Source organism: Geotrypetes seraphini, chromosome 3 (genome assembly GCF_902459505.1).
Source record: "Geotrypetes seraphini chromosome 3, aGeoSer1.1, whole genome shotgun sequence".
Lineage (NCBI taxonomy): Eukaryota > Metazoa > Chordata > Amphibia > Gymnophiona > Dermophiidae > Geotrypetes > Geotrypetes seraphini.
The window spans coordinates 321,598,880-321,626,746 of NC_047086.1; the positions used below are offsets into that span (position 1 = coordinate 321,598,880).

The 27,867-nt window shown below is 43.9% G+C and overlaps 1 protein-coding gene across 2 annotated transcripts in view; it reads left to right on the top strand.

Moving 5' to 3' along the window:
* Positions 1–27,867, top strand: part of ACSS1 (acyl-CoA synthetase short chain family member 1) — a 134,815-nt gene that overhangs the window by 101,155 nt on the left and 5,793 nt on the right. Inside the window, exons 10-13 of one of the 2 annotated variants that reach the window (XM_033936529.1) lie at positions 898–1,024; positions 9,406–9,533; positions 10,802–10,865; positions 26,595–26,720. In XM_033936529.1, the coding sequence (XP_033792420.1) occupies positions 898–1,024; positions 9,406–9,533; positions 10,802–10,865; positions 26,595–26,707 (432 nt within the window). In that variant the 3' untranslated portion in view covers positions 26,708–26,720. Of the gene's footprint in view, positions 1–897; positions 1,025–9,405; positions 9,534–10,801; positions 10,866–26,594; positions 26,721–27,867 lie in introns of those variants that run through there. The other variant, XM_033936528.1, reaches the window with a different exon arrangement.

Genomic DNA, 27,867 nt, shown 5'->3' on the forward strand with positions numbered 1-27,867 from the left:
AATTGTCTGGTGGGCCGAATTTCAGTACCCTGTGGGCCAGATTTGGCCTGTGGGCCAGAGTTTGACATGTCTGCTCTAAAGCGTAACAGATAGGGAGGCCCCAAGTCAAGAAGCCTCCAAGGAAGTGGCCCTGAATAAAGACCTCCCAGCACATTAGAGAGACAGTTACAGTAGAGAATGACACAAAGACAAATTTTTCCCCGTCCTTGCAGGAACTCAGTTTCCCAGCCCCATCCTACGAGTTTTGTCGCTGTCCCTGTCCCCGCCCCCACCCCATTTCTGTAAGCTCTGCCTTAATCGCACATGCCTCGAACACTTATGATTTTAAAGTGTTTGAGGATGAGAACAGAGCTTGCAGGAATGGGGCAGGTACAGGAAAAGAACTCTCCGAGATGGGACGGGAAAATGAATTCTTGCGGGACGGGGAAAAATTTGTCCCCGTGTCATTTTCTAGGCTACAGTACCTGAGGGAAGGGTCAGGGAAGAGGAATAGCCTGAGCCTGTTTCCCAGTAGTGGAAAACTGTATGTGTTCGTCTCCAGGAGTTAATTATGCATGTAAGGAAGACTGCCAAGGTAGGAGATAACATTGAAGTATTTCCAGAGAGTACCTGATTTTTGTGTTTGCCCAGACAGGGCACACCGTGCTGCTCCTATGACTATATTAAGAGAGACAGACTCAAATTAAAAGCACAAAGCCTGTGAAGTAGCAGAACTGATTACTGACCCTTTTGTGTACATAAATAGTGTTTTGAGTTTTACTTGCAACCTGCATGGGAGTGTGCCACATTTTACAAGGTCTTGCAGCCAGCCACTAGCCACACTGCTACTTTCAGTGAATCTTTCTTTCACTGATGTTTTCAACTTAATGATGTGTCTTCATGTGCTTTGACCTACAGGGGGAACTTATACAAGGTGGTAATGTCTCTGGTGCGCTATGCATTGCTCAGCCATGGCCTGGAATAGCTCGGACTATCTATGGTGATCATCAAAGATACATAGACACCTATTTTACAGCCTATCCAGGTGAGAACAGTAACCTCTTCACCAAGCGATACCATAAGATGTTAACCCCCTCATTTTGTAACCTTAGCGCTTCAGTTGATTCAGAACACAGCTGCCAGGCTGGTTAGAGATGCCAAAAAAATCTATAAACAAAAGTGGGGAAAAACTGCAGGCAGAAGTTCTTTCTATTACTGGATTATGATGTGTAGATAATAGTGCGTTTTATGCAGTTATTTTATGTTCAATTAATTGTATTGCAGTGTCAAAGTTTGAAAATCAATAAAGATATTAAAAAAAAAAAAAAAAAAAAGAATGATGCTGTGGCATTGGGTGAGCTGCAGGCACAGGAGATTTTTGTCCTGCAGCAAGCAGGCCTTCCTTCGCTAACATAGTAAATGATGGCAGATAAAGACCTGCATGGTCCATCTAGTCTGCCCAGCAGTCGCATTCATTATCGAGGTGCTGTTGGATCCAGTGGCGTAGTGAGGGTGAGCGGTGCCCTTCTCCCGTCCTCTTCCCCACCCCTTCCCTGTACCTTTTTAACGTCAGCGCAAGCAGCTACTAACTTGATAGCCTGTGTCGACTTCAGTTTCTCTCTCCAACATCCCTTCCTAGGTGTGGGTCCCAGAAGTGACGTCGGAGGGCGCCGAAGCCGACACAGGGAGCGATTTGGTGGCTGGGGTAGGGGTGCACATGCAGCAGGGGGAGGAGTGGGAAGGGGGGGGTGGAGAGGAGGAGGGGTGCTGGCACCCCGAGCAAGACCACATCCGGGTGGACCCCTCCTTACTAAGCCACTGGTTGGATAAATAATCTAGTAATTCATTTTATTTGCTAAGTTCCAGTATAATATGTCTTCCCCTCCCCCCTGAGGTAAGCAAGACCTGTGCTCAGATGATATGAATGTGGTAAATTACTGAAGAGAATTAGTGATAAAATGAGTAATTAAAAACGAATGAGACTATTGATGTTCACTGATTTATTGTATACTAATTTTCTAAGTGAAGAAGACTATACGGAGAAAGAGATAATGGTTACTGTGGATGGGCAGACTAGCTGGGCCATTTGGCCTTTATCTGCAATCATGTTTCTATGTTTTATGTTTCTGTGGAGATTAGAGGCATGGTATAAAACATGCATACTTGCTCCTAGATTTTCACATATTACCCCTATACTGTATTGAGATTATTGCATTGGTTCTCTGTACAATATAAGGTGCGATTTGAGATGCTTCAGTTGATACATCAGACTAAACTCTACTGCTCCTTGGTATGTGGTTCAGACTTTGTTACCTTATCAACCTCTTTGGGGGCTGCATAGTGAAACTGCTATGCGGTTATCTGTGCCTGGTCTTGTGGAGGTCCATTTATGCTGTGAAGAGAGGTGCGGCCTTTTCAGTGGCTGGTCCAACGTTGTGGAATGCATCGCCTGGAGTTTTATGACTCTGTTCTCACACAGAGCAATTTAAAAAGCTTTTAAAAAGCGACATTTGTTTGCACATGTTTTCATTACTGTGTAGTGTATGTGCAGTATATAGACAGTTATGAAGGAATTGTTTAAGAGAGGAGGCATGGATAATTTCTCATTTTATTATGTACTTTCGTGCTTTGTTTAGGCATAAGTGGATTATAAATGTGTCGCAATCCATGTAAGAAAAGGGACCAAGTCTTAGGGGTCCTTTTACAAAGCTGCGCTAGCGGTTTTATCGCACGCACTGGATTAGCGTGTGCTAGTCGGAAATTTACCACCTGCTCAAAAGGAGGCGGTAGCGGCTAGCGCGTATGGCAATTTAGCGTGCGCTATTCCACGCGTTAAAGCCCTAGCGTGGCTTTGTAAAAGGAGCCCATAGTGCACGCTTTTTGAGAAAGGAAGCAACAATGTCAGTTGGGTTCTATTTATCAGATACAATTTGTTAATTGAAATGGTTTAACTCTGGCAAATGAAATGATAGAAAGATGTGGTATTGCATTTGAATCAGCATCTTCTTGATTAGCCAGCTGAATAGCTCAAATTTCCAAGACTCGGTCCCTTTTCTTGGATTATGACACAAATATGAAAACTATGGGCTCCTTTTACTAAGCTGCGTTAGTGTTTTTAATGCACGCAGCATTATAGCGCACGCTAAATCCACGCTATGCGGCTAGAACTAACCTCAGCTCAATGCTGGCGTTAAGGTCTAGCGTGCGCGCTATTCCGTGCGTTAAAGACCTAACGCGGCTTAGTAAAAAGAGCCCTAAATATTTCATGGATAGAAGGTATTTAGCTGGCTGTGTTGTCCAAATCTATTCTTTTTGTTAAGAATATTGCTTATGTGTTAGATTATATGGTTTAAATGACCAATTGTGAATCAGGTTTCCATCATACAAACATCTAACTTAGCTGTAATTAAAGGTCATTTGATCCACTACATTAAAATCACAACCAGGTGGTGGAAAATGCTATAAGGAAAACATGAGACCTGGGGGTGATGGTGGACACAACATTGAAAGCATCAACTTAGTGCGCAACGGCCTCAAAGAAAGCGAACAGAATGTTGGGTATCATTAAAAAGGGTATCTCGACCAGGACGAAGGAAGTCATCATGCCGCTGTATCGTGCAATGGTGCGCCCACATCTGGAGTACTGTGTCCAATACTGGTCACCGTACCTCAAGAAGGACATGGCAGTACTCGAGGGGGTCCAGAGGAGAGCAACTAAATTGATAAAAGGTATGGAAAACTATTCGTATGCTGACAGGTTGAAGATGCTGGGGCTCTTCTCCCTGGAAAAGCGGAGACTTAGAGGAGACATGATAGAAACCTTCAAAATCCTGAGGGGCATAGAGAAAGTGGACAGGGACAGATTTTTCAGACTGTGGGGAACCACTAACACAAGGGTCACTCGGAAAAATTGAGAGGGGACAGGTTTAGAACAAATGCTAGGAGGTTCTTTTTTACCCAGAGGGTGGTGGACACATGGAACGCGCTTCCGGAGGTTGTGATAGCCCAGAGCACATTGCAGGGTTTCAAGGAAGGTTTAGACAAGTTCCTAAAAGAAAAGGGGATTGAGGGTTACAGATAAAAAAGAAGAGGTAGGTTACAGAAACGGACAGGAACCACATTACAGGTCATGGACCTGACGGGCCGCCGCGAGAGTGGACCGCTGGGCGCGATGGACCAATGGTCTGACCCAGTGGTGGCAACTTCTTATGTTCTTATGTTTATGGTTTGCTAACCATTACCAGATGATAATGTCTTTCACAACTGGAGATGTTTAAAAAGTATTTATTGGAGGCTATGAAATATCCTTCAGAAATAGTCTCATATTTGTCCATGCTTATTATATACCTGCAGTGAAATGTTATCTTGTCTCCTTCTATTGGATTAAGTTCTGATACTATGGCTGACGTAGAGAAAGTTACAGGAAGGAAGTAACTCTCAAGCACAATTACAGTCAAACATTTTAGCACCCACTTGGTTCTGCATACCCAGCTGCTCGTGGATTATATTCGCTGGATATCTGTAGTGTCTCATCAATTGTTTTAGCCGATATTCACTGATCTTCCAAAATCAGGTCAGAACCAACAAGAGAGAGATCTTGCCTTGAATTGTAGCACACAAACCTTAGTTTCTGCACTCTTGTTGATGAGATAAGCAACCTTGCAGTGACCTTTCCACATCAATAAAATAATTTTTGGTTGATTTAGCCATTTCACTTGCCTTCTTTGGTTGGTGTGCTAAAATCAGGTCATGGACATGGTCAGCAATATCGGGAGTTGATACTGTTTGAGGCCTCCCAGACCTTGCTGCATCTTTGGTCTCGAAATCTCCACGTTGTGAAAGTTTGTACACCACTTCTTCACTGTGGAGTATGATGGGCATTTGTCACTCAGTGTTTGCATCAAACATTCATGGATTTCCTTTGAAGTTTTCTTCTGCAGTAATAGGAACTTTATGATGTGTTGGAGTTCCACACTTTTCATTGATTTGGTTCAATAAGTGATCTGAAACAGGGTCAAAACATAGCATTTCAATTCTGCAAATTGGCATTTTGCAGTTGTTCTTCAGTGGCAAAATAATGTTCAGAATTTAGGACGTTGGTTGGGCTGAGAACTTTTTAGCAGCCCTTCATACAGTATCTGAGGGAAGTGCCAGGGAAGAGGAGTAGCCTGTGTTTCCCTGGGATGAGAAAACTGTTCAACTTGGCCTCCTTGAAGTATATCCAGACAGTATCCAATTTTGATGTATGCCCAGATAGAGTCCAAAGACAACATTAGGAGCCTGGTTAGGAGCCTGCCATTTTAAGAATCTTTCCTGTTACTATATTAAGAGAGAGAGGAACTCCAATTAAAAGGACTAAGAGAAATTACTGTTCTTTTGTGTCCATAAACCCCCTGATATTCAACCATCACCGACTGAATCATCCATTGATATTTAGCACCGAGCACTGGCATTAAATATTAGTGGATAATTTTGTGTGTCCCACCTACCCAGAGTCTATGCGGGTATAGCCGATATTCAGCTGGGGGGGCTGCATAAAAGTTATGTGGCCCTGGCTGAATATTGGGCTGGCTGCATAGGTTTTATTTTTTTTCTGTTTTTTTAAATGCACCCCCCCTCCAGAGACCCTGACCCTCCAATCTTCTTCCAACCCCCTCAAATGCCCCCTTCCCCAGCCCGTGGCCAAAGCTCTCCTCTCTGCCAGGTCCACCCATTCCTCCATGTGTAGGTAGACACCCCCCCCCCACAAACCTACCTAAATACCTGGTGGTCTAGCAGGGGATATTCAGGGCAGAAGCTTGGCCCTCCTGTCACTTTGCAACTGCCTTCCAAAATGGCTGTCGCGTCCTCTTGGCAGCTCGCATTACCATTTTGGAAGGCAGCCACAAGGGGGCAGGAACGAGAGGGTTGCACACCTGCCCCAAGATTCCATCCCCCCCAACTGGACCACCAGATACTTAGGGAGGCCTGGGGGATCTACCTGCACATAGGGGAGTGGGTGGGGCCTGGCAGGGGGAAGAGTTTTAGGATGGCTGCAGGCTGGGGTGAGGAGGGAGGGGAGCCTTGTGGCGGTTGGGAGGGAGATTGGAGAGTTGGGGGCTCCTGGAGTTTTTTTTTTCCCACTTAATATTAAAAATGCCTATGTGGGCTCCAACCCAATATTCAGCTGGGACCTGCATAAAGTTAAGCAGGTGAATTTAAGACAGCTTTTCAACTGTCCTAAATTAATCCGCTTGCATTGTGGAGACCTCAGTTGAATAATGCCAGGACTCGCATAAGTCCTGGCCCCTCCTCAGTACTGCCTTTTGGCTCACTCCTAACCGGTCCACTCATTTGGGGGCCAGTGAGACCCAATATTCTGCAGGCTTACTGCCGCTGAATATTGGTGGTTTGGCGACCATATGCGGATTTAAGTAGGTCTTAAATCGCTCTGAATATCGGGCCCAAAGTGTTTTGACTTTTGCTTGCAAACTGCATGCGAGTGTGCCACTTTTGTGTGAGGTCTAGCAGCCCCAGGTACATTAGATAGATTGTGAACTTGCCAGGACAGACAGGGAAAAATGCTTGAGCACCTGAATAAATTCATGTAAACCGTTCTGAGCTCCCATAGGAGAACGGTATAGAAAACGAATTAAATAAATAAGAAGCAATGAGACTCAGTAAGAGATGCCATTATGTAGAAAGAACAACTTTCCTCAACATTTTCACCTGAGAATGATTATATTGCTGTACATTAAAGGGGAAGAATTTCAATTTGACCAATGTCCAGGATGACTAACTGGAAATACTACTTCTAAATATAGCATTCTCAGATTACAAGCAAAGGCTATCTTAATAGAGCGTGAATGTTAGATGGCATTCTTTACCTTTTTTTCATACATGAGCAGTGAACAAACCCTGTGTGTGAGATTATGTTCAACAACAGTGTAGGAGGCTCCTTGGAGAAAAATATTTAGCGTAATTCAGTAACCATGTGGTCCCATATGTCTTTCTAGCTATGCGCAAAAAAAAAAAAAAAGCTAAGAGACAGGCTTTACAATTTCCTCTGAGATTGTGCTGTGTGGTTGGTAATATAAAGTAGGTCTTCCTTATGCTCCAGGTTGAAAACAATATCTTATAATTTAATTATATTACTATTACCCCTCTTTTATGAAACTGCGTTAGGCTTTTTTATTGATGGCCACAGCGGTAAAAGCTCTGACGCTCATAGAATTCCTATCAGTGTCAGAGCTAATACTTCTGTGGCCGGTGATGAAATAGCCTAATGCGGCTTCATAAAAAGGGTCATTATTACTATTACTATGCCTTATCTTGATGGCACACTTAAAAAAATATTCCAAAATATATTACAGGGCACTTATTACAACACAAAAAAACTCCCATATCTCTAATCTACCCCCTATATCTGGGGCATGTTAAGTCTCTGGGTATAGCAAAAGAAACTCGGATATGTGAAATATCAATAATGTCATGTGCCACACTTTCAACAAAAAATGTATTAATGTCATAAATAAGTGTAGGCAGTGCTGCTTTAGTTCAAGGGGGTGTATGTTTCACAAAACGGAGGAAAAAGCCTCAGGCAAATATCCTCCCACCACCACAATGGTGGAAAAAGGTGGTTGGGTGGTAATCTTCATTGGCAGAAAACCTCCATTGCACTCCCTGTTAAATAAACTATAAGCAGGGCTGTCTATGCAATCGATAGATGAAAAAACTTTCAACTTATCTATGATCGGTACACCGACGATGGCCAGCGTTTCACCAACTTGCTGCCTCAGGGTGTAACAGAATCCGATCAACTAGGGCCAGAAAAGAAAATTAAATCAAAAACTGGACTTATGCATAACTTCAAACAAATTTAAAGAAGCCACTCTGACATACCTTTTAACCGGGACGTGAAGAACGTCTCCTCTGATCAAAAAGATGGCCACATCACGACTGTACGGGGTTAAAAGCTCCCGGGAGGTGACGTCAAAACCCGGAAGTGGTTGTTCAGTAAAAATGCTGACAAAGCTACTAACTCGTAGAAAGTTGATGTTACTACGTTGCTGATCATTGAGATGAAAATTCAATACAACCAAGGTTCAAAACGAACTACAAGGCTGTTAAAAACTGTATTGTTTTCCACAACTGACATTACATTGAATAATCTATTCAAAACTATTTCATTCGTTTATTTATTTATTTGTTTATTCATTTAAATATTTTTAATTTTAATTTGACGTCACCTCCCGGGAGCTTTTAACCCCGTACAGTCGTGATGTGGCCATCTTTTTGATCAGAGGAGACGTTCTTCACGTCCCGGTTAAAAGGTATGTCAGAGTGGCTTCTTTAAATTTGTTTGAAGTTATGCATAAGTCCAGTTTTTGATTTAATTTTCTTTTCTGGCCCTAGTTGATCGGATTCTGTTACACCCTGAGGCAGCAAGTTGGTGAAACGCTGGCCATCGTCGGTGTACCGATCATAGATAAGTTGAAAGTTTTTTCATCTATCGATTGCATAGACAGCCCTGCTTATAGTTTATTTAACAGGGAGTGCAATGGAGGTTTTCTGCCAATGAAGATTACCACCCAACCACCTTTTTCCACCATTGTGGTGGTGGGAGGGTATTTGCCTGAGGCTTTTTCCTCCGTTTTGTGAAACATACACCCCCTTGAACTAAAGCAGCACTGCCTACACTTATTTATGACATTAATACATTTTTTGTGAAAGTGTGGCACATTAAGTCTCTGGATATAGCCACCACTATTGTGGAAAATGACTTTAAAGTCCTGCTGCAATGGTATTATACCCCAGTTTGTTTTGCAAAGTGGGACTGGGGGGATGGATTGTGTTGGAGGGGATGTGAGGAGCTGGGGACCTTTTTCGTATGTGGTGGTTGTGTCCTGTTCTTAGGAGTTATTGACATAAGATTTTTGATTTACTGTCTTTAATTTTGGGGAAATTGGTGGTATTTCAGCCTGACTTGGCCTTTTTACACCACATTCCTTCCACTTTTGAAGAGGAAGAGATCACATTTTGTACACTCTGGTTTACGGCAACTAGACTGGTGTTTGCCTCTTCTTGGAGGCTTCCCCAGACTCCTGACTGTACCAGAGTAGTAGCAAAGATGGATGACTGGTATGTTCTGTATCAACTTACTGCTCGTAAATATCACCGTTTGGGGTCTTTTGCTCACTTATGGCATTGTTATGAGACTTGGAAATGCAGATCTGGTCTCTGAAGGGCTGGCACTGTTTTCTATATCTGGAGGTGAGGAGGTGGGGGGAAAGATATGTTTGTTTACTGTGCAGATCGATTTCCTTATTTGTACTGGAAGCAGAGAGTGCTGAAGAGCCGCTGCACTCCTGTATTGTATGTTTTACTTTGGTTTCGTTAATAAAAGTTATCAACCATGTTTTGAGATTAATACCTTTTTTGTTATAGGCAATTATTTCACTGGAGATGGTGCTTATAGATCCATAGAAGGCTATTATCAGTTAACTGGCCGGATGGATGATGTCATAAATATTAGTGGCCATCGTTTGGGGACTGCAGAAATTGAAGATGCAATGGTAATTTTGTGTATTCATTGTTAAAAATGATATAAGAGAAAGAAAAGTTATTCATAACAGAATTTTCTTTATGCTTTCTACAAACCTCATCCAGGCTACCTACTCCTGTACTCATTTCCCCTTTCTCCCCCATGTTTCCTGCCTCTCTTTCAACACTTCTTCCACCATGAGTCCCCCCTCTTCATTCAGTGATCAAAATTGGCAAAAAGGAGAACGGGCAGGGTGGGGGTCTCAGACCATCTCATCCTCTGCAGTCAGCAGTGGCTGTAGTCTTGGCCGCATGGAGGGAGCTAGATTCCACATCTCTGGGTTAGGCCAGCAGCAGTCATTGCAGCCATAGGGAAAGAGTGCAAAATACAGCATTTTCAACCCAGGCTGATGGCAGTAGTGGTGGACAAATGACATTTCCCGCTTAGGCTAGCAGTAGCAGTGATCACCAGGGGTGGAGGGAAAGCATAACTAGGAACCAGTGATGGGGATTTTGAGCACCTGGTTCCCTATTTTGTGATCTTCCCAGCCTCCAGGTAAATGTGGTTTTTAAGGAAACCATGAGATTGTCTGTGTCAAATTCTGGTGACACTTCCCAACTCTTTGTGATAAACCAATGTGTTCTGACACTTGCTTTTCAGTAGCAGGAAATTATGGGGCTCGTTTTCAAAAAAAAAACCAAAGACATCCAAAAAATTGCCTAAATCAGCATTTGGATGTTTTTTTTTACCAAAATGTCCAAGTGCTGATTTTTGAAACAGACTTTCTGGATGTCTAGCTAGACTTCTTAGCTGCTGTAAACTAACTCTGCCAAGAGAATGGCAATACTGGATTCGGGGCGGGATCCTGTCCCCCCTTGCTTTCTGTAAAGGGCTCCTCAGGCTGTTTCTCTGCCCTGACATTTGGACATCTTGCGGGAAACATCCAAAGTCGGACTTAGACACACTATCAAAAATGGCCCTCTGCATATAAAGCGATGGGGTGGTTTGTGCTATTGAAGGATAAAAGGAAAAAACAACGTATACAGGTTTGCTTAGAAATATAGGCCCCCTTTTATCAAGCCACGCTAGGGTTTTTAATTGCCGGCTGCTGCGGTAAAAACTCTGATGCTCATAGGAATTCTATGAGTGTCGGAGCTTTTACCGCAGCAGCCGGTGATAAAAAAAACTCTAGCGTGGCTTGATAAAAGGGGACCATAGTCATTGGGCTGCATATCAATCTAGCACTCACGTCCATATGTTCTTTTTGATTCTTATGGAAATGCTTTTTTTTATTTTAAGGCTGAACATCCTGATGTGCCTGAATCAGCTGTAATTGGTTTCCCTCATGACATCAAAGGAGAAGGTAATGGTATATAACAGAATCTGGTGGCAAGGTGATAATTTCAGTTCCTAAACAGTGACTTTGAGGAAGAATCGCTCATGAGTGCTGGGCTGCAAATGTAAGAAATTTGTCAACTCTGCTTCTATTGGAAGAAAATCCCTCCTTTTTTTGCCATACCCCATCCAAAACTAATAATGTTGGACCTAATAATAATGAGCTGGCAAAGGGCAGCAATTTGTAAGGTATTAACTACCATAGGCTGAATTTGACCCAGATATTCAGTCCTGGATCTAATCTGGGCACTGGCACTGAGTACCTGGGCCTGCCTGCCTGTTGGAAGTTATCCTGGTGCTGGGCAATATTCAACCCTGGGATCTGGATAACTCTCCAGGCAAGATAGGTTTACTGTTTTTGTGGTCCTACTTGCCCAGATAGTTATCCAGGCACTGGCACTGAATATTAGTGGTCCCGGATAATTTTTAGGCCCATTCTGAATCTGCCCTCAGACTGCCCCAGTTATAATTGGATAGTGTTTGTGGCATTCTCTCCAGATATGCAGCAGCACTATTCAGTGCCACTTAAAATCCAGGGATCTCCTGCAGAACATTGGCTCCATTGTTCTTTTTTTTTTTTTAAGTTCAATGTTTATTGAATATTTCAGATATACAAAGAACAGTAAACAGAACTATCAGGAGATAGTATCTGAAGATGATCCAATAATAATTGATCTCCTACCAAGTAATTTCAAAATCCTTCCGCTAAACCGCGTGGGAAAAAAAGGAGGAGGATTAGCAATTATTCTTAAAGAAGGATTTGACTTTGAACTTCTGGATTCCAAAATGACAGACCATTTAGAAATTTTAGCCTGTAAAATTAGCAACTGTCAACTAGAAGAATCCCTATCCTGCATATTATTATATGTCCCACCAAAAAGCTGGCCAAAAGCCAAAGAAGACTTCTTTGCATTTGTCCTAAACAATTCAATCGGTCCTTCTTATAATATCATCGCAGGCGACATAAACCTACACCTAGATGAAGTGGACAACACAAATGCGATAGAGTTCAAAAACTTTCTATCCCTACTCAATTACAATCTTCCTCTACCCACACAAACACATGAAAAAGGCCATCAATTGGATGTGGTAGCCATGTCCACAAAGGATATCCCAGACCCTGCCATTTCGCTACTTAAAGGCACCTGGATTCATGATATCTGGTCTGACCATTTTACTTATTATTTCCAGCTATTCTGGTCTTATCATAAATCTAAAGCACGCCCAATTATAAAAAGAGAACATCACACAAGAGGCTATATTAATCCAAAAGAATTCTGGTCACAATACGATTTGCAAACAGAGATAGATGAAGGAATCGATTTTTGGGATCACTGGACGACAACCAGCACATCCATTTTAGATAAAATTGCCCCTATACGTAATAGCAAAAGCAATTCAAATAAATGGTTTGACATTGAACTTCTAAAAATGAAACAACTAGCTAGACGACTGGAAAGAACTTGGAAAAAAACAGGAGAACTAGCCGACCGTAACAACTGGAGAGCTAACATAAAAATCTACAAACAAATGTTAAAAGACAAACGTAAAGCATTCTACTCCACTAAAATCAACTCATCTTGTAATGGTTCACGAGGAATCAATACAAAAGAGCTATTCAACCTGATCACAAATTTATTTGACACCACTCGCTACACCTCACTCACACACAACATTAAACTACCCTCTGCAAATGACTTAGCTCTGTACTTCGATTCTAAAATTAAGAACCTTACAATCCATTGTTCAACAAACGACTCTTGTGATCATCAAATAGCGAACTCCCAAGGAAATGATATACCGGCAGACATGATCTGGAGCTCCTTTCAGGATTTAGAGTGGAATGATTATATCAGATTATATAACAAATACTCTAGATCCTATTGCGTTCTGGACTCATGCCCCCCAGAAATTATGAAAGCAGCACCTTTAGAATTTAAATTATCACTGATGCAATACTTGGCTTACAACCTAAACAATGGGAAGTTCCTCTCTAATAATGGTCACATTATTATAACCCCAATTCTAAAAAATCGTAAAGTATCCTCAGCCCTAATATCCAACTATAGACCAGTAGCTTCCATTCCGTTTATTATAAAAATTATGGAGGGATTGGTTCACACCCAACTGATGGGTTATCTTGATCAATTCTCTCTCCTTCATGAAACTCAATCTGGTTTTAGGCCATTATTCAGTACGGAGACAGTAATTGCGGCTATCTTAGACAATTTGCACCTACTGTTTAGTAAAGGCCTTAATGCCCTGATAATGCAATTCGATATGAGTTCTGCCTTTGATCTAGTGGACCACATGAAACTGCTGCAATGCCTAGATGCCATTGGTATCCGGGATAAGGTGCTGAACTGGTTCCGTAGCTTCCTTATATCCCGCACCTATCAGGTTCGTTTTAATTATGAGCTTTCCGACACCTGGAGCAATCCATCCGGTATGCCCCAAGGCTCTCCACTATCCCCATTGCTCTCCAACGTCTACATGTCCTCACTGGGCACGAAGCTAACCCAGCTGGGGATAAAACTATTTAGTTATGCAGATGATTTTACGATTATCATCCCATTCACCAATTCTGTCTCCGAAACTATTCCCAAAGCTTCAGAAGCTATAAACATGATGGAACAATGGATGACAAACTTTAGGCTCAAACTTAATTCAGATAAAACGACTTTTTTCATTGCTTCACCACATCCACTTGACATTAAATCACCCCTCTGTATCAATAACCTTAGTTACCCTATCCAGCCTTCCATAAAGATACTAGGTGTAACTCTGGATCAATGCCTAACCATGAAAGATCAAGTAGATTCCTTAATCAGAAAGGGATTTTTCACTCTCTGGAAACTCAGATCCCTTAAAGCTTATTTTGTTACATCGGTTTTTAGAATCCTAGTCCAATCCCTCATACTAAGCCTGCTTGACCACTGTAACATCGCCTATTTGGCAATTTCCCCAAAAAATATGCGACGCCTACAACTGTTGCAGAATGCGGCAGTCAGACTAATCTTTGGACTAAAAAAATTTGACCACGTGACACCCTACTACCGGCAGCTACATTGGCTGCCGATGAAGGCACGCGTAAAGTTCAAATTTGCCTGTTTCTGCTTTAAAGCATTACACGGACTTGCCCCCAAATACATTTCTGATCTTTTCTCCTTCTCAACCAACAGACACAAGAGAAGTTCACATTCCAACTTCGTTTCCCCCCAAGTGAGAGGTTGCAAACTGAAAAAACACCATGAATTCCTTCTCTCACACCAAGCAGCATCATGGGGTAAAGACCTAGAACAATTACTTTCGCCCTCTACTTATGAGATATTTAGGAAACGTCTAAAAACACACCTGTTCCTAAAACATCTTGACAACTGATCCACTTATCTATTTCCTCTCAATAGCGACCTACTGTCCTTTTGATCACTTTTCTCCTCAACAATGAATTTCCTCTTGAAGTCAGTCAATTTGTACCTTTGCTTAATCTTTTGTAAACCGCATAGAACTTCACGGTATTGCGGTATATAAGCTGTTATTATTATTATTATTATCAAACCACAATCAGATTAACAGTTAGACATGTCATGAAAGCAAAGAATATTATGATGACAATGATAAACTACAGTTTTGTGCAGTTACAAAATCGTCAATGGGAGTCCATAGTTGATTCTGTGGGTGATGTAGTAGTGGATAACGTTTCTCAATAACATATTGTTCGTAGCACACCGAGTTCCACCAAAAGGGATAGTTGAGCCTAGAAGCCGATTTCCAATATTGTAACACCTGCTGAAGGCCAATCGATATCAGCAAATCAATTAGTTTTGGTTTACATTTGGAATTATCAAAACAGGTATTTAAGGAACGCAAGATAATGATATCATATATCGGCAGTACAATTCGTGATCACTTTAATGGTGGACCATATAGCTTCCCAGAAGGGGCGAATAGCTTCACATTCAAAAAGTATATGAGGCAAATTCTGATTTTCATGTCAAACAAGACGTTTGTTTACCTGCCTTCCGCTCCAGGAGATTGGCGCGAAAGGATCAGATCTTGAGCGAATTGGATGTGTGGAGAGTCCTCCTCCACTATTTGGAGAAAACTAATGATTTTCGTCTTTCAGATTATCTTTTTATCCTGAAGGTCCAGCTTTGTTGAGTCAGGCCAGTATCTAAGGTTTCTATCGCCCGTTGGATTTGTATGGCCATTTTGTCAACTTACATCGCCCACGGCAAGCAGCCAGTGGTTTCTCTCAAGACCCACTTGACTAGAAGTGTTGCGGCATCATGGGCAGAGACTCGAGTTGTTCCGCCAGATGAAATTTGCAGGGCGGCTATTTGGTCTTCTCTTCATACCTTTACCAGCTTTTACCGAGTGGATGTGGCGACGTGTTCTGATGCCGCTTTTGGGACCTCAGTGTTGAGGGCAGGCTCGTCTGTCCCTCCCTAGACGATGCTATTGCTTTGGTACATCACCTTGAGTATAGAATCCATAAGGGACGTACCAGAATGAAAGATTAGGTTCTTGCCTTCGGTAATCTTTCTGGTAGTAATAATCTGTGTAGTTTGCCAGTAATGCAGGTAAACATAAAAACATTTCAGCCCAGTGTGTACTTAAAAATAATGATAACAAAACACAGCTGCTCTCCACTTAAACAAATTACGACATCCACCACGAAAGAAAAAGCCTCAAGTCACAAGTGAGCCAATGTAAGTTGAGCTCTACCCATTAACATCATCGGCATAAAAAACTTTTGTCTAATTGGCAAATGAAAAAAGAAATAAAAAACCACCCCTTCCCTCCCCCCAAAAAATCACAAAACAAATTTATATGCTCAACACGGGTCCTTCCTGTTTCAGCCAACATTTTGTGGTGATAAACCACTTCTTCAGGCTACTGTACAGATAGCTCTGTGGTTCTGCCTTCTCTACTCGCTTGCTATCCAGTAGCCCTGAAAAAGTGGTTTATCACCACAAAATGTTGGCTGAAACAGGAAGGACTCGTGCTGAGCATATACATTTGTTTTGTGATTTTTTTTCTTGGTGGTTTTTCATTCTTACTAATTAGACAAAAGTGTTCTATGCCAATGATGTTTGGATAGGTAGAGCTCAACTTACATTGGCTCACCTGTCACTTGAAGCTTTTTCTTTCGTCTCTGTAGGTGCTCGGTGGATATTGTAATTTGTTGAAGTGGAGAGTAGCTGTGTTTTGTTATTTCCATTTTACCTCCCCACCTTATTTTTTTTTTAAATGTTTTGTTATGCTTAATAATAATGAACCATATGGCATTTGCAGAAATGCTCATTATTGTGCAAGATGGATGATACAGCCTGTGGTAAATTTCCTAAGTAGTTTTTGAATAGATAAGAACATCTTGAGAAGTGATATTAATTTTTCTGCTAATATGGGAGCTCATGCTCCCAGGGAGGAACTCAAAAGGGCCACTATGATCCTAAAAAAATACCGTCTCACCCATCTCCCCTCTTCATATACATAAAGACTGGGCTCACTATAAAATTAATATGTGGAAAATGTTGGCACTTCAGACAGCCCTTCCAAAGTTCAATTCCTCACTTCTTTCATTATATTTTTTTGTCTTAGTTGCGCCTTAGTTGTTACAGCCCTAGAATATTAAAAGATAGGAATTAGATTGGTTAGAGGGTCTTACATTCTTTAGCCCCAATTTAGGGCTCCTTTTACCAAGGTGCGCTAGTGGTTTTAGCGCGCGCTACATTGCCGTGCGCACTGCACGCTAACGCTTCCATAGAGCTTGCATTAGTATTTTTTGTGTAGCACGTGCTAAAAATGCTAGTGCACCTTAGTAAAAGGAGCCTTTAGTGTTCTTTCTCATCTACCCCAAGCACATTTTTAAAATTTGTAACCAATTATCCCAGTTGAGAGTATGGGAAAGAAATTTATCAACACAAGGTATTTTCATCAGCAAGTGATTTACATAAACAAAAATGTATTTGCAGTATAGTGAGACCCTCAGCATGAGATGGGTGCTAGCCAGTCTTTTGCACTGAGTGCCTCATGTATGATTATCTCCCATTTGGTGAGAGGCCGTATGTGTGCACTCGATGCAAAGAGCTGTTACCTCGCAGAAAATGAGTCTGATCTCTGGAAGCTAGAGTAGCAGATTTGGAAGAGTTGAGGTGGATAGAGAAATGTGTAAAGGAGACCTACTGGGACATAATAGAGAAGCCCCACCTCCAGTCTGGCAACATCTGTTCTGCCTTGGAGGAGAAAGATCATCTGAAAGGAGAGCATCACGTTCGTGAGACAAGAAGCGATCCTGTAGCTAGGACCTGCCTTTACAGGGGCTGCCCAGGAGGGAAAGGTTAGGATGTCCATTTTAGTTAAATTCAATACTAGGCTTGTAGATAGCTGGTGAGTATGATGATCACTTTGTCACTTGCATGCTTGGTGTAAAGATGGTGGACCTCATTCATGACCTAGATAAGATTTTAGTCAGTGCTGGGAGGGCACACGTTTTCTAGTATATGGAAAAGTGGAGTGATACTGTTTTCATGCCACTGGATGGGTTGGTCTGTATGGGGTAATTCTGCAAAGAAGGTGCTAATACTGGCCCAGCAGATATTTGCATAAATGACTATGGACTAGATTCACGAACCTGCCTGATTGGGCCCAATCCGGGCAGGTCTGATGAATTCACAAAATGGAAACATTCAAATGAGGGCGCTCGGAGGAATGCCCTCATCTGGCCTACATGGATCGCTATTGTGCGATCCCGCGCATGCACAGACCATCTGTAGATGGTCTGCGCATGCATCAAGACCCCTGTGAGCCGCGAGTTTTTAAAATTTTTTGGTTTTAACTTTTTTTTAACTTTTGTAGCCCAGCGAGCCTGTGGTTTTAACCTGCTTTAAACCTGCGGATTAAAACCACGGGCTCGTAGTGCGGGGCAGAGCAGGGCGGCATTCGGGGCGAGCAGGCAGGAGACAGATGGGGACAGAGCAAGGCGGCATTCAGGGCGAGCATGCAGAAGACAGATGGAGAAGAGCAGAGCGTGCAGAGAGCAGGAGAGTTGGAAAGACGTTTTCGACTGGTCCCCAGCAGTGGCTTCTTGCATTGATCGGCCAGCACAAAATTTCTTTGGTGAATTGCGTCCCTGTCTACTTTGCATGCATTTCCCCTCATTTGCATGCACAGATTGAAAGCGGATCACAGGAGAGGTAAGTGAATCAGGCCGGAGGGAAATTGGTCGTAAAGGGGTCGCAAACCAATCGGTACACGTTCGGTTTACTTTGTGAATCTAGCCCTAGATTACCAGTATATACACATGTATGTGAGCACCTAATATGTTTAAATGCTAGAAATCCAGCTATGCGTTATTCTGTAACCAGGCAGGTGGACATTCACATCAGCAGAGTCTAGGTGAAGCATGCATAACTTATTAAACTTGAAACATGAAATTTACACGCTCAGTGGCTGGACTAAGTGCTTACATCTAAACACAACCCACACATATAAACCTGGTTATACTAGTATTCTGTAGAGAGAATACTTTACAGAATAGGCTTCAATTAGGTGCCCTTTTATAGAATTGCTGCTCACTTGCTTTATGTGAAAAGTGCAGAGGCTGTTCTGTAGTGGAGGGGGGAGGGTACATAAGAGGAGTGCTATATTTGCTGCTTGCTTATTCTAACATCCCTGTAAATCAGTGTCTCGCAAACTATCCGAAGCTGCGGCACTCTAAACAGGGAGCCACGGCTGGAGGGCACCTGGAAGTGTGCAGACGTCAATGCGATGATGTCACACACATGTGTGATGTCATGACACTGATATCTGCGCATGTGTGAAGGCCCAGCAGACTGGCCCTGAGCTACCAGTGGGGGAGGGGGGTGCTCAACAGGGGAGGCATGGAGAGGAGAGGCGCTAGCGCTGGCTGACTGTATACAGGATGTGCCTCTCTCCTTGAGAGGCACATTCTGTAGGCAGTCAGCTAGTACCTCGCGGCACACCTGCAATCTCGGCATGGCACAGAGTTTACGATTCACTGCTGTAAATTCTGCTTCTGGTTGGGTAAATGCTGGTACAAAATCAGAAGATCTGTGACCATTAAACCTCTCTCAGAATAAAGTAGCTTGTATCTGAGTTTCTGCAGTCTCTTCTTACTGTTCTTAACCACCACTTCCTTCCTGTTTGAACGTCTGTATTTGCGTTGTTGACTTAAGTTTTTCAGCAGTTTGTAAAACCTTCTTTTAGTCTCACTCTTTTTATTAGATATTTTATTTTACAACTAATATCCAAATACTCTGAACTAAAACAACAAGAAAAACGAGATCCAGGTACATACCAGCAGAGTAGGCCATGACCTGGATGATTGCTGTTAGAAACATAGAAACATGACAGCAGATAAAGGTCTGCTCTACCTCAGCATCCACTATCTCCTTAGGGAGAGACCCCACGTGCCTGTCTCATGCTTTCTTGAATTCAGACACAGACTTTGTCTCCACCACCTCTACTGGGAGACTATCTATGTATCTACCACCCTTTCTGTAAAAAAGTATTTCCTTGATTACTCCTGAGCCTATTTCCTCTTAACCTCATTCTGTGTCCTCTGGAGTTTCCTTTCAATTGATATATTTATATCACATATGTATTTAAATGTCTCTATCATATCTCTCCTACCCCACCTTTCCTCCAAAGTCTGTCCCCGTACAGGCAGAAAAAGAAACCCACAGGGCTTGTCAAACAGAATCACTCAGTGTAGAGAGAACTTTGCTGTCATTAAACGTTAACAATCTGTGATTAATATTATAGTGCCACCTTATGGATAGAACCTGAATAGCCAACTTAGCAGAGCACTAATTTCAGCTAAGTAATTGCTCAGCTGCTGAGGAAGATACAAACAGTTCATCTGTGCTGCTTTCTAACAACTGTTTAAAGTGTCTCAATATTTTCTTGTGTGTGCTATGTTTTATTGTGTGGACATGTTCATGATGCACTGCTGTGGAGATTATTAGTTGGTATCTACAGTATAGACAGATTGGATAGTCCGTATAGTCTTTATCTGACATCATTTTCTATGTCTATTATAAGCCCTGGAATAGGACACCGTACCATGGTTCTAATTTCATACTTAGTATAATCCTACTTATCATTGAATACACTACTTGACATGCAAAGTGCAGTTCAACAATGATAAGGGTTCAGGTCAGTATCTCCCAAAAGGTTTACACTCTAAAGTGGGTACTTGAGGCGGTGGAAGATACATTGATTTGGCCAAGATCATAAGGAGTGATAGTGGCAGAAACAGAATTTGAGCCCTGGGTTTCAGAGTTATTAGTCAATTGATTTAACCATTAGACTACTTCTCCTTCTTTTCTCTTGAGAGTTATAGGATTACAGTACACATCTGTGACATCTGGAGATATAACTTCAGATCTTCCCTCTGCCACTCACTGCATGTTGAGCAGTGGCCAGTGTTGAGCCAGTGCCCCAAAGGTTTTAAGACACTGTTCTCTCAGGAGGAACTACTTGGTCTCCTGGGGGTTTGCATTCCAGCCAACTTGCTGCATGTTTTGTGCTGCTCTGTTCTGATTGGCCTAGAACAGGTGAGCTTAGATAGGCCGAAGTTTTCTTCCCCACCTCTGGGCATGTTCCTCACAGGTTCATTGTTTGGTTGCTCTACTGTGCTGCTGTTTATCGTCTCTGGACTGGCTATCTAATCTAATCTAATGTTTGGCTTTGTATACCGAGACTTCAATCGAGGAAAGCTCGTCTCAGTTTATAATAGTTAGTTTAGGCAATAAGAACTATAGAGAAGGAGATAATAAACAGAATTAGTTACCAAAATGGTAGTGAACAGGATAGTTTTCAAAGACTTACAAAAAAGGGGAGACAGAGCTTCTTAGAAAGAGTGGAAGATTGTTCCAAACCTACCTACCTTAGAGCCTCAGGGATCCTGTCTATAGTGGTGATCTTCAGGGTGGGGGAGGGGTCCGGCAGGAGGGACTAGGCATCCCTGCTGCTGGCGATCTTCAGGGGGGTTTCCAGCAGTTTCTGGCAATGTATTCCCCCAATACAGTTTTCAAAGACTTACAAAAAAGGGGAGACAGAGCTTCTTAGAAAGAGTGGAAGATTGTTCCAAACCTACCTACCTTAGAGCCTCAGGGATCCTGTCTATAGTGGTGATCTTCAGGGTGGGGGAGGGGTCCGGCAGGAGGGACTAGGCATCCCTGCTGCCGGCGATCTTCAAGGGGGTTTTCTGGCTAGGCCCGCCTAAGGCTTCTTCCGGGCCAAGGCATGCTGACGCCTATCCTTAGGCGAGCTTTGGAGGGCTTGCGCGCCTCCCTAGGCTCCCGTTGGTGCCTCCAATGTAGGCGACTTGCCTCGGGAGGATTAAAAAACCCCCAAACAAACCAACCGTGAATCTCGATTGGCTGGTTGTTGGCAGTTGGTCGCCTATAATCGGGATGCCGTTTATAGAATTTGGCCCTTAGTGTCCTATAATACAATGTTCTTCAGTGTGAGGCCTGCGGAATAATAGTGTCCCCTGGGGACATTTTTGGCAGCTCTCATTGTCATTATGGCTTTTTTTTTTTCACGGCTGAATGCAGGCCATACATTGCATTATATCTTGAACTCTTTTTCCATTGGTCAGATTCACACTGCTGGAGTAACAGGTGGAGCAGTAGTCAAGGACCTTCCTCTGCTTCACCTGTAAAAAAAAAAAGTGCCAGGTTTTGAAAAGCTGTCCAGACCCCTGGACATGTCCTCAAAAGGAGGACATGTCCGGGGAATTCCAGATGTCTGGTAACCCTAGATCAGACCAATGGTCCATCAAGCCCAGTAGCCTGTTCTCACGATGGCCAATCCAGGTCCCTAGTACCTGGCCAAAACCCAAGGAGTAGCAACATTCCATGCTACCAATCAGGGCAAGCAGTGGCTTCCCACATATCTTTCTCAATCAGTGGTGTACCAAGGAGGGGGCGTTCCGCCCCAGGTGCACGCCCCAAGTGGGTGCACGCCCCAAGTGGATGCACAGCTGGCCACCCTCCAGTGTTCTCCCTAGGGCAGTGGTCAGCAAACTGCGGCTCGCTGCTCATCTACAACATGGGAGCCCAACCTGCTTCCCTTCCCTTCTCACTGCCCTCCCCCAAGATACCGCTACCATCGGGGAACAGGCCGGTGCCGTGTTCTGAGATCGCCCTGCTTCTCTTCCCCACGGGGCCGACCAACTCTCACCACCTGACGTCAATTCTGATGTTGGAGAGGACGTTCTGGAACAGCCAATTGTGGCCTGGCTGGCCCAGAACGTCCTCTCCGATGTTAGAATTGATGTCGGGTGGCGAGAGTTGGTCGGCCCCGCGGGGAAGAAAAGCAGGGAGAACTTGGCACCGGCCCGTTCCCGATGGCGGCAGTAGCAGTCTATTCCCCGGCAGCGGTGGCACCATGTTTTCCAATGGCGGTGGCATGGGGGAGGACAGGAAGCCAGAAAGAAAGGGGGCAGGGTGAAACAAAGAAAGAAAGAAAAAAAATGGGGCACGAAGAGAGAGAAAGACAGACATAGAGAAATAAAGGGGGCATGGAGAGAAAAAGAAAGAAGGGGCAGGGTGAAAGAAAGAAAGAAATGGGGCATGGAGAGATCGAGAAAGACAGACATACAGAAAGAAAGGGGGCATAGAGAGAAAGAAAGAAGGGGGCAGGATGAAAGAAAGAATGAAAGAAAGAAATGGGGCATGGAGAGAGAGAGAGAAGGACAGACATACAGAAAGAAAGGGGGCATGGAGAGAAAGAAAGAAGGGGGCAAGGTGAAACAAAGAAAGAAAGAAAAAAATGGGGCACAGAGAGAAAGACAGACATAGAGAAAGAAAGGAGGCATGGAGAGAGAAAGAAAGAAGGGAACATGGTGAAACAAAGAAAAAGTTGGGGGAGGGAATGAGGTCTGGAGGAGAGGAAGCATACAGGAGGCTGAAAGAAGGGAAGAAATATTGGATGCACAGTCAGAAGAATAAAGTGCAACCAGAGACTGATGAAATTACCAAAGGTAGAAAAATGATTTTATTTTCAATTTAGTGATCAAAATGTGTCTGTTTTGAGAATTTATATATGCTGTCTATATTTTGCACTATGGCCCCCTTTTACTAAACCGCAATAGCGGTTTTAGCGCAGGGAGCCTATGAGCGTCGAGAACAGTGTGGGGCATTCAGCGCAGATCCCTGTGCTAAAAAACGCTATAGCGGTGTAGTAAAAAGGGAGGGGGTTTATTTGTCTATTTTTGTATAGTTGTTACTGAGGTGACATTGCATAAAGTCATCTGCCTTGACCTCTTTGAAAACCCTCGGAATATAAATGATAATTAACATTTTCTCTGCGTACAGTGTGCTTTGTGTTTTTAAAATATTATTGTTGGTAGATCATTTTGACTTGGCCACGAAGGTAAGGGGGAGGGAGGGGAGCTGCTGAAAGACATCTAGTAATCCTTGCAGGCTTGACTGTGCAGGGAATTATTTTTGTAAAATCATGTTTTGTTATGTGACTGGCATTATTTAGACTTTAATTTCTATGAATGAATAGAATGAAAATGATATAGAATTACTTACTTGTTTTTATGTGTGTGCGCTGAAGGGAAATGGGGAAGAAAGAGTGGGGAGAAGACGCTGATTTATAAATTGACAATTGTACAGAATACTGTTTCTTTTTATACTTTAATATAATAAGTTCAATATAATACAATTCAAGGCTTGTGTGAACGGAATCAGGTGGTTTGCAGGGATGAGGACTGAGCTTATGGGGACGGGGAGGGGACGGAGACAAATTTTTCCCCCTGTCATTCTTTAGGCTCTGCCATGAATCGATTTCGACTATGTGCGGATGAGCGGGGTGTCAGTCGGGTTGACGTAGCTGTCGTAGCGCAAGCGGGAACAGAGTATGGCTCTCAAAAAAATCTTAATCGTTGTACTGCTGATTTTGGCTCTTTTGACTAATGAGTTTGCCTACTACTGCCCTAGGGACTTTTAGCCGGGCGCTGTGCCCAGCTACTTTAGATGATCGCCCAGCTGCCATCTATCGCGAATCCTGCCGCTGCTCAACATTAAAAAAAAAATAACCCCCACCTCTCACCAGCTTGGTGATTTCCCACCTTATGCCGTAGCAAACTCATGCTTCGGGGCTTTAAGGTGTGTGTGCCAACTTCCCTTCTCTTCACTCTGAAACCGGAAGTTACGTTCCAGGAGGGGAGAAGAAGAGAAGGCATGCATACGTTCGAACCCCGGAGTTTGAATTCGCTAGGGCTAAGGTCAGCGACGGAGGGAAGCTAAGGTAGACAGGTCAGCGACGGAGGGAAGTTAAAACTTGTCTTGCTGCTCTTCCTTGCTACGGGCCTTCCTGGCTGCCAGGTCCTGCCTACTTTCTGTTTCTGCGAAGGCAAGATCTGGCAACGAGGAAGGCCCGAAGCAAGGAAGAGCAGCAAGAGGTCAGCGATGGAGGGAAGGAAGCTTGCGACTCCGCCGATGGGAGAGATGGGAAGAGAAATACTGCTGCTGCACCCAAGGAGGGGGTAGGGGGGAAAAGAGATGCTGTTGCTGCAACCAAGGGGGGAAGAGAGATGCTGCTGCTGCATACAGTTGGGGAGGGGGCAAGAGAGAAGTGCTGCTGCTGCACCCAATTGGGGAGGGGGAGGGGGAAAAGAAGTGCTGCTGCTGCACCCAAGGAGGGGAGGGGGAAGAGATATGCTGATGCACCCAATGGGGAGGGGAGGGGGAAAAGAAATGTTCTGCTGCTGCACCCAATTTTTTTTGGGGGGGAGGGGGAAGAGAAATGCTGCAGCACCCAATTGGGGAGGGGAAGAGAAGTGCTGCTGCACCCAATTGGGGAGGGGAAGAGAAGTGCTGCTGCAGCAGCACCCAATTGGGGAGAGAGAGGGGATAAAGAACACCAGGGAAGGGAGAGGAAAGAGATGCCAAGACAATGGGAGGAAAGGAAAGGAGCTACCAGACCATGGATGGGGGGGAGAGATGTCAGGGGGGAGGGGGAGGATGCAGATGCCAGACCAGGTGGAAGGAAAGAGAGAAAGGAAGGAGAAGAGCTGCTAGATAATGGAGTGGGAGGGGGAGATGGAAGGAGAGGAAAGAGATGCCAGGGCATGGGGGAAGGAAGGGAAACTAAAGGAGACAAAATGCCAGACCAGAGGGAAAGAAAGGATAGGAAGTGCCAGAGAGAGAGAGATAGGAGGGAGATGCCAGGGCATGGGGGGAGAGAAGGGAAGGAGATAGAGATGCCAGACCATGGGGTGGAGTGGGAAGGAAGGAAATGAGAAGAGAGAGATGCCAGAGCATAGGGGAGGGGGTGAAGCCAAAATGAATCATGTACAAAGGAGAGAAAGGGCACAGGATATACAATTTATTGAAGGGACATAGAAAGAGGGAAGATACCATATGGAACAGAGAGAGGGTGGACAGTGGATGCAAGGGGCAGAGAGAGGGTGGACAGTGGATGCAAGGGGCAGAGAGAGGGTGGACAGTAGATGGAAGGGGTAAAGAGAGAGGACACAAGCTAGGTGGAAGGGGCAAAGAGGGCAGATATTGCATGGAAGGGAGAGAGGACAAACGCTGTATAGAAAGAAGAGAGCAAAGAGAAGATGATTAAAGCAGAAACGACAAAAGGTAGAAAGATTTTTTTGTTGCTTTACTTAGAATCAAGTAGTATTATAACTGTATTGATAAAATTTTATAAATAGGAAATGGAAATAGGGCAATTTTATGGACTAAACTCTTTTCCTCAGGTCAGGACAGGATACCATAACAGTACTGTTCTGAAGAAAGATTTGGCCTCTGAAAACTAATTGAAAAATGGATTAGTCCAATAAAATGGTATTTTCTTATTTCTCATTATTTGTTTTATTTTTATTTGTTAATTTGTAAAGTGGTGATTGTTATGTATCAGTTTTTTCAAATTTACATCTACTGTCTTTATATTTTGCACAGTATTAGAGGCCATGTGTTACTGTTTTTGTGGTGTTGTGGTGTTGCATTGTATGCAGTCTGGTTTCTTGGCGGTTCAGTTTAACTTTTGTCTACATATTTCTATTTTTAGTTTGTGATTATTCCATATTGGGCGAGGGTGTATCTCTGTTCTGTGTGTATGAAAAGAACATAGTTTTCAGTTGACATTGACTGCAGGATCAATTGATTGTGTGGGATCTGGCTTGTTTAGTTTTACAATGTTTGTGTTGGTGTTCTAGTGCTCACTGCAATGTTTAAGATGCTGCCTTTCCTAGGTACATTCTTGTTGTGCGATATGTGGATTGTTACTAAAAATCATATTTTTCATATAGATTGGGGGAGGGGGGTTGTCAAAAAATGATGGGCCCCGGATGTCACATATGCTAGGTACGCCACTGTTCTCAATAGACTATGGACTTACTTGACTCCTGAATATAGCTGACAGTGGTCACATGTGGCCAGTGAAGCAGTGCCTTTCTCCTCCTCAAAATGCAGGCATGTCTGACAAGTTTAGAGAGAAGACCCACATGGCACCGAGCCCTATAAAGTCTCCTTTTATAACATTGAGACTTGGGGTACTGAACTTAGGAATCAAACAAGCCACAGGCTTTAGGTCCCCTCTTCGACCTTCCTTTGAGGTGTTCATGCCCTGCACCTGCCCTTCTGTCCCTGTGATTAACACTAATCTTTTTTTCCTCTCCCACTCTCCATGCATCTGGCAGTTCCTCCAACCTCCCCTCTCTGGGTCCTACAAACTTGCAAGTCATTGCCGGCAATTAATGCAGGCTGTCACTGGATAACTCAGGGGCCTTCTCACATCTCTTGCCTCCGATGACAATGATGTCCTGTGCCACGCAGGTAGGACATGGTGAAAGGAAGGCTTTAGGGTTGGCTAATGGTGTCTTGCATTAATCCTCATACATTTGCAGGACCCTGGGGGTGGGGGTAGTGGTATGTGGAAAGAAGGCTTGATAGAAAAAGCAGCTTTGGGGAATATGTCAATACTAGTCTTTAAGCCCGTTAGATTAACGGGTGCTAGAACATATGTGTGTGTGTCTGTCTTTTTTTCTCTCTCTCTCCTTAGCCGCTTTCTTTCTTTCTGCCTTTCTTTTTCCTTGGCTGTCCATCACCACCCCTTGCCTGCTCCCCCTGTCCATTTTCCCTTCCTTTTACCTCCACTGTGTCCACCACCACCCCTTCACTGCTCTCCTTTTGCAGCAGCAGCCCTTCTCCCTTTGTTTTACCTCCCCCCTGTCCAGCAGCACCTCTTTCCTTCTCCCCCTGTCCAACATTAGTCCTCCGTTCTTTTTTCTTCACCTCCCCTGTCCATCAGCATCTCTTTCCTTCTCCCCCTGTCCAGCAGTAGGCATCCCTTCCTTTTTTATCCTCCCTCCTCCTTCTTATCCCTATGATACTCTTACCTTGCTCTGCCCCTGATCAGAGGTTCCCGACAGCTGCCCAGTTGCACCCATTGGAAAAGTTCCCACTGCCGCATCCCGCACCCCTCCTGACGCGGCTCCCACTGTCCTTTCTGTCTGTCTCTGTCCCTGGCCCCCTTTGCCTGTCTGTCTTTCTGTGTATCTCCCTGACCCTGTGTCTTTCTTCTTTCCTTTCTGTCTCCCTTCCTCCCTCTGTCTGTCTGTCCAAAGCAGCATTCCATCCCCCTCCCCCCACACCAGTTCCCTGTGCACCTGCCCCTGTGTCTTTCTTATTTTCTTTGTGTTTCCCTTCCTCTCTCTGTCTGTCCAAAGCAGCATTCCATCCCCCTCCATTTCCCTCCCCCCACACCAGTTCCCTGAGCACCTGCCCCTGTGTATTTCTTATTTTCTTTGTGTTTCCCTTCCTCTCTCTGTCTGTCTGTCCGTCCAAAGCAGCATTCCCTTCCCCTCCATTTCCCTCCCCCCCCCACCAGTTCCCTGTGCAGCAGCATTAGCGTTTCCTCTACCCGCCCCTGTCCCTTCCCCTTCCCCTTCCCCTTCCCGCGGGCCGGACTAC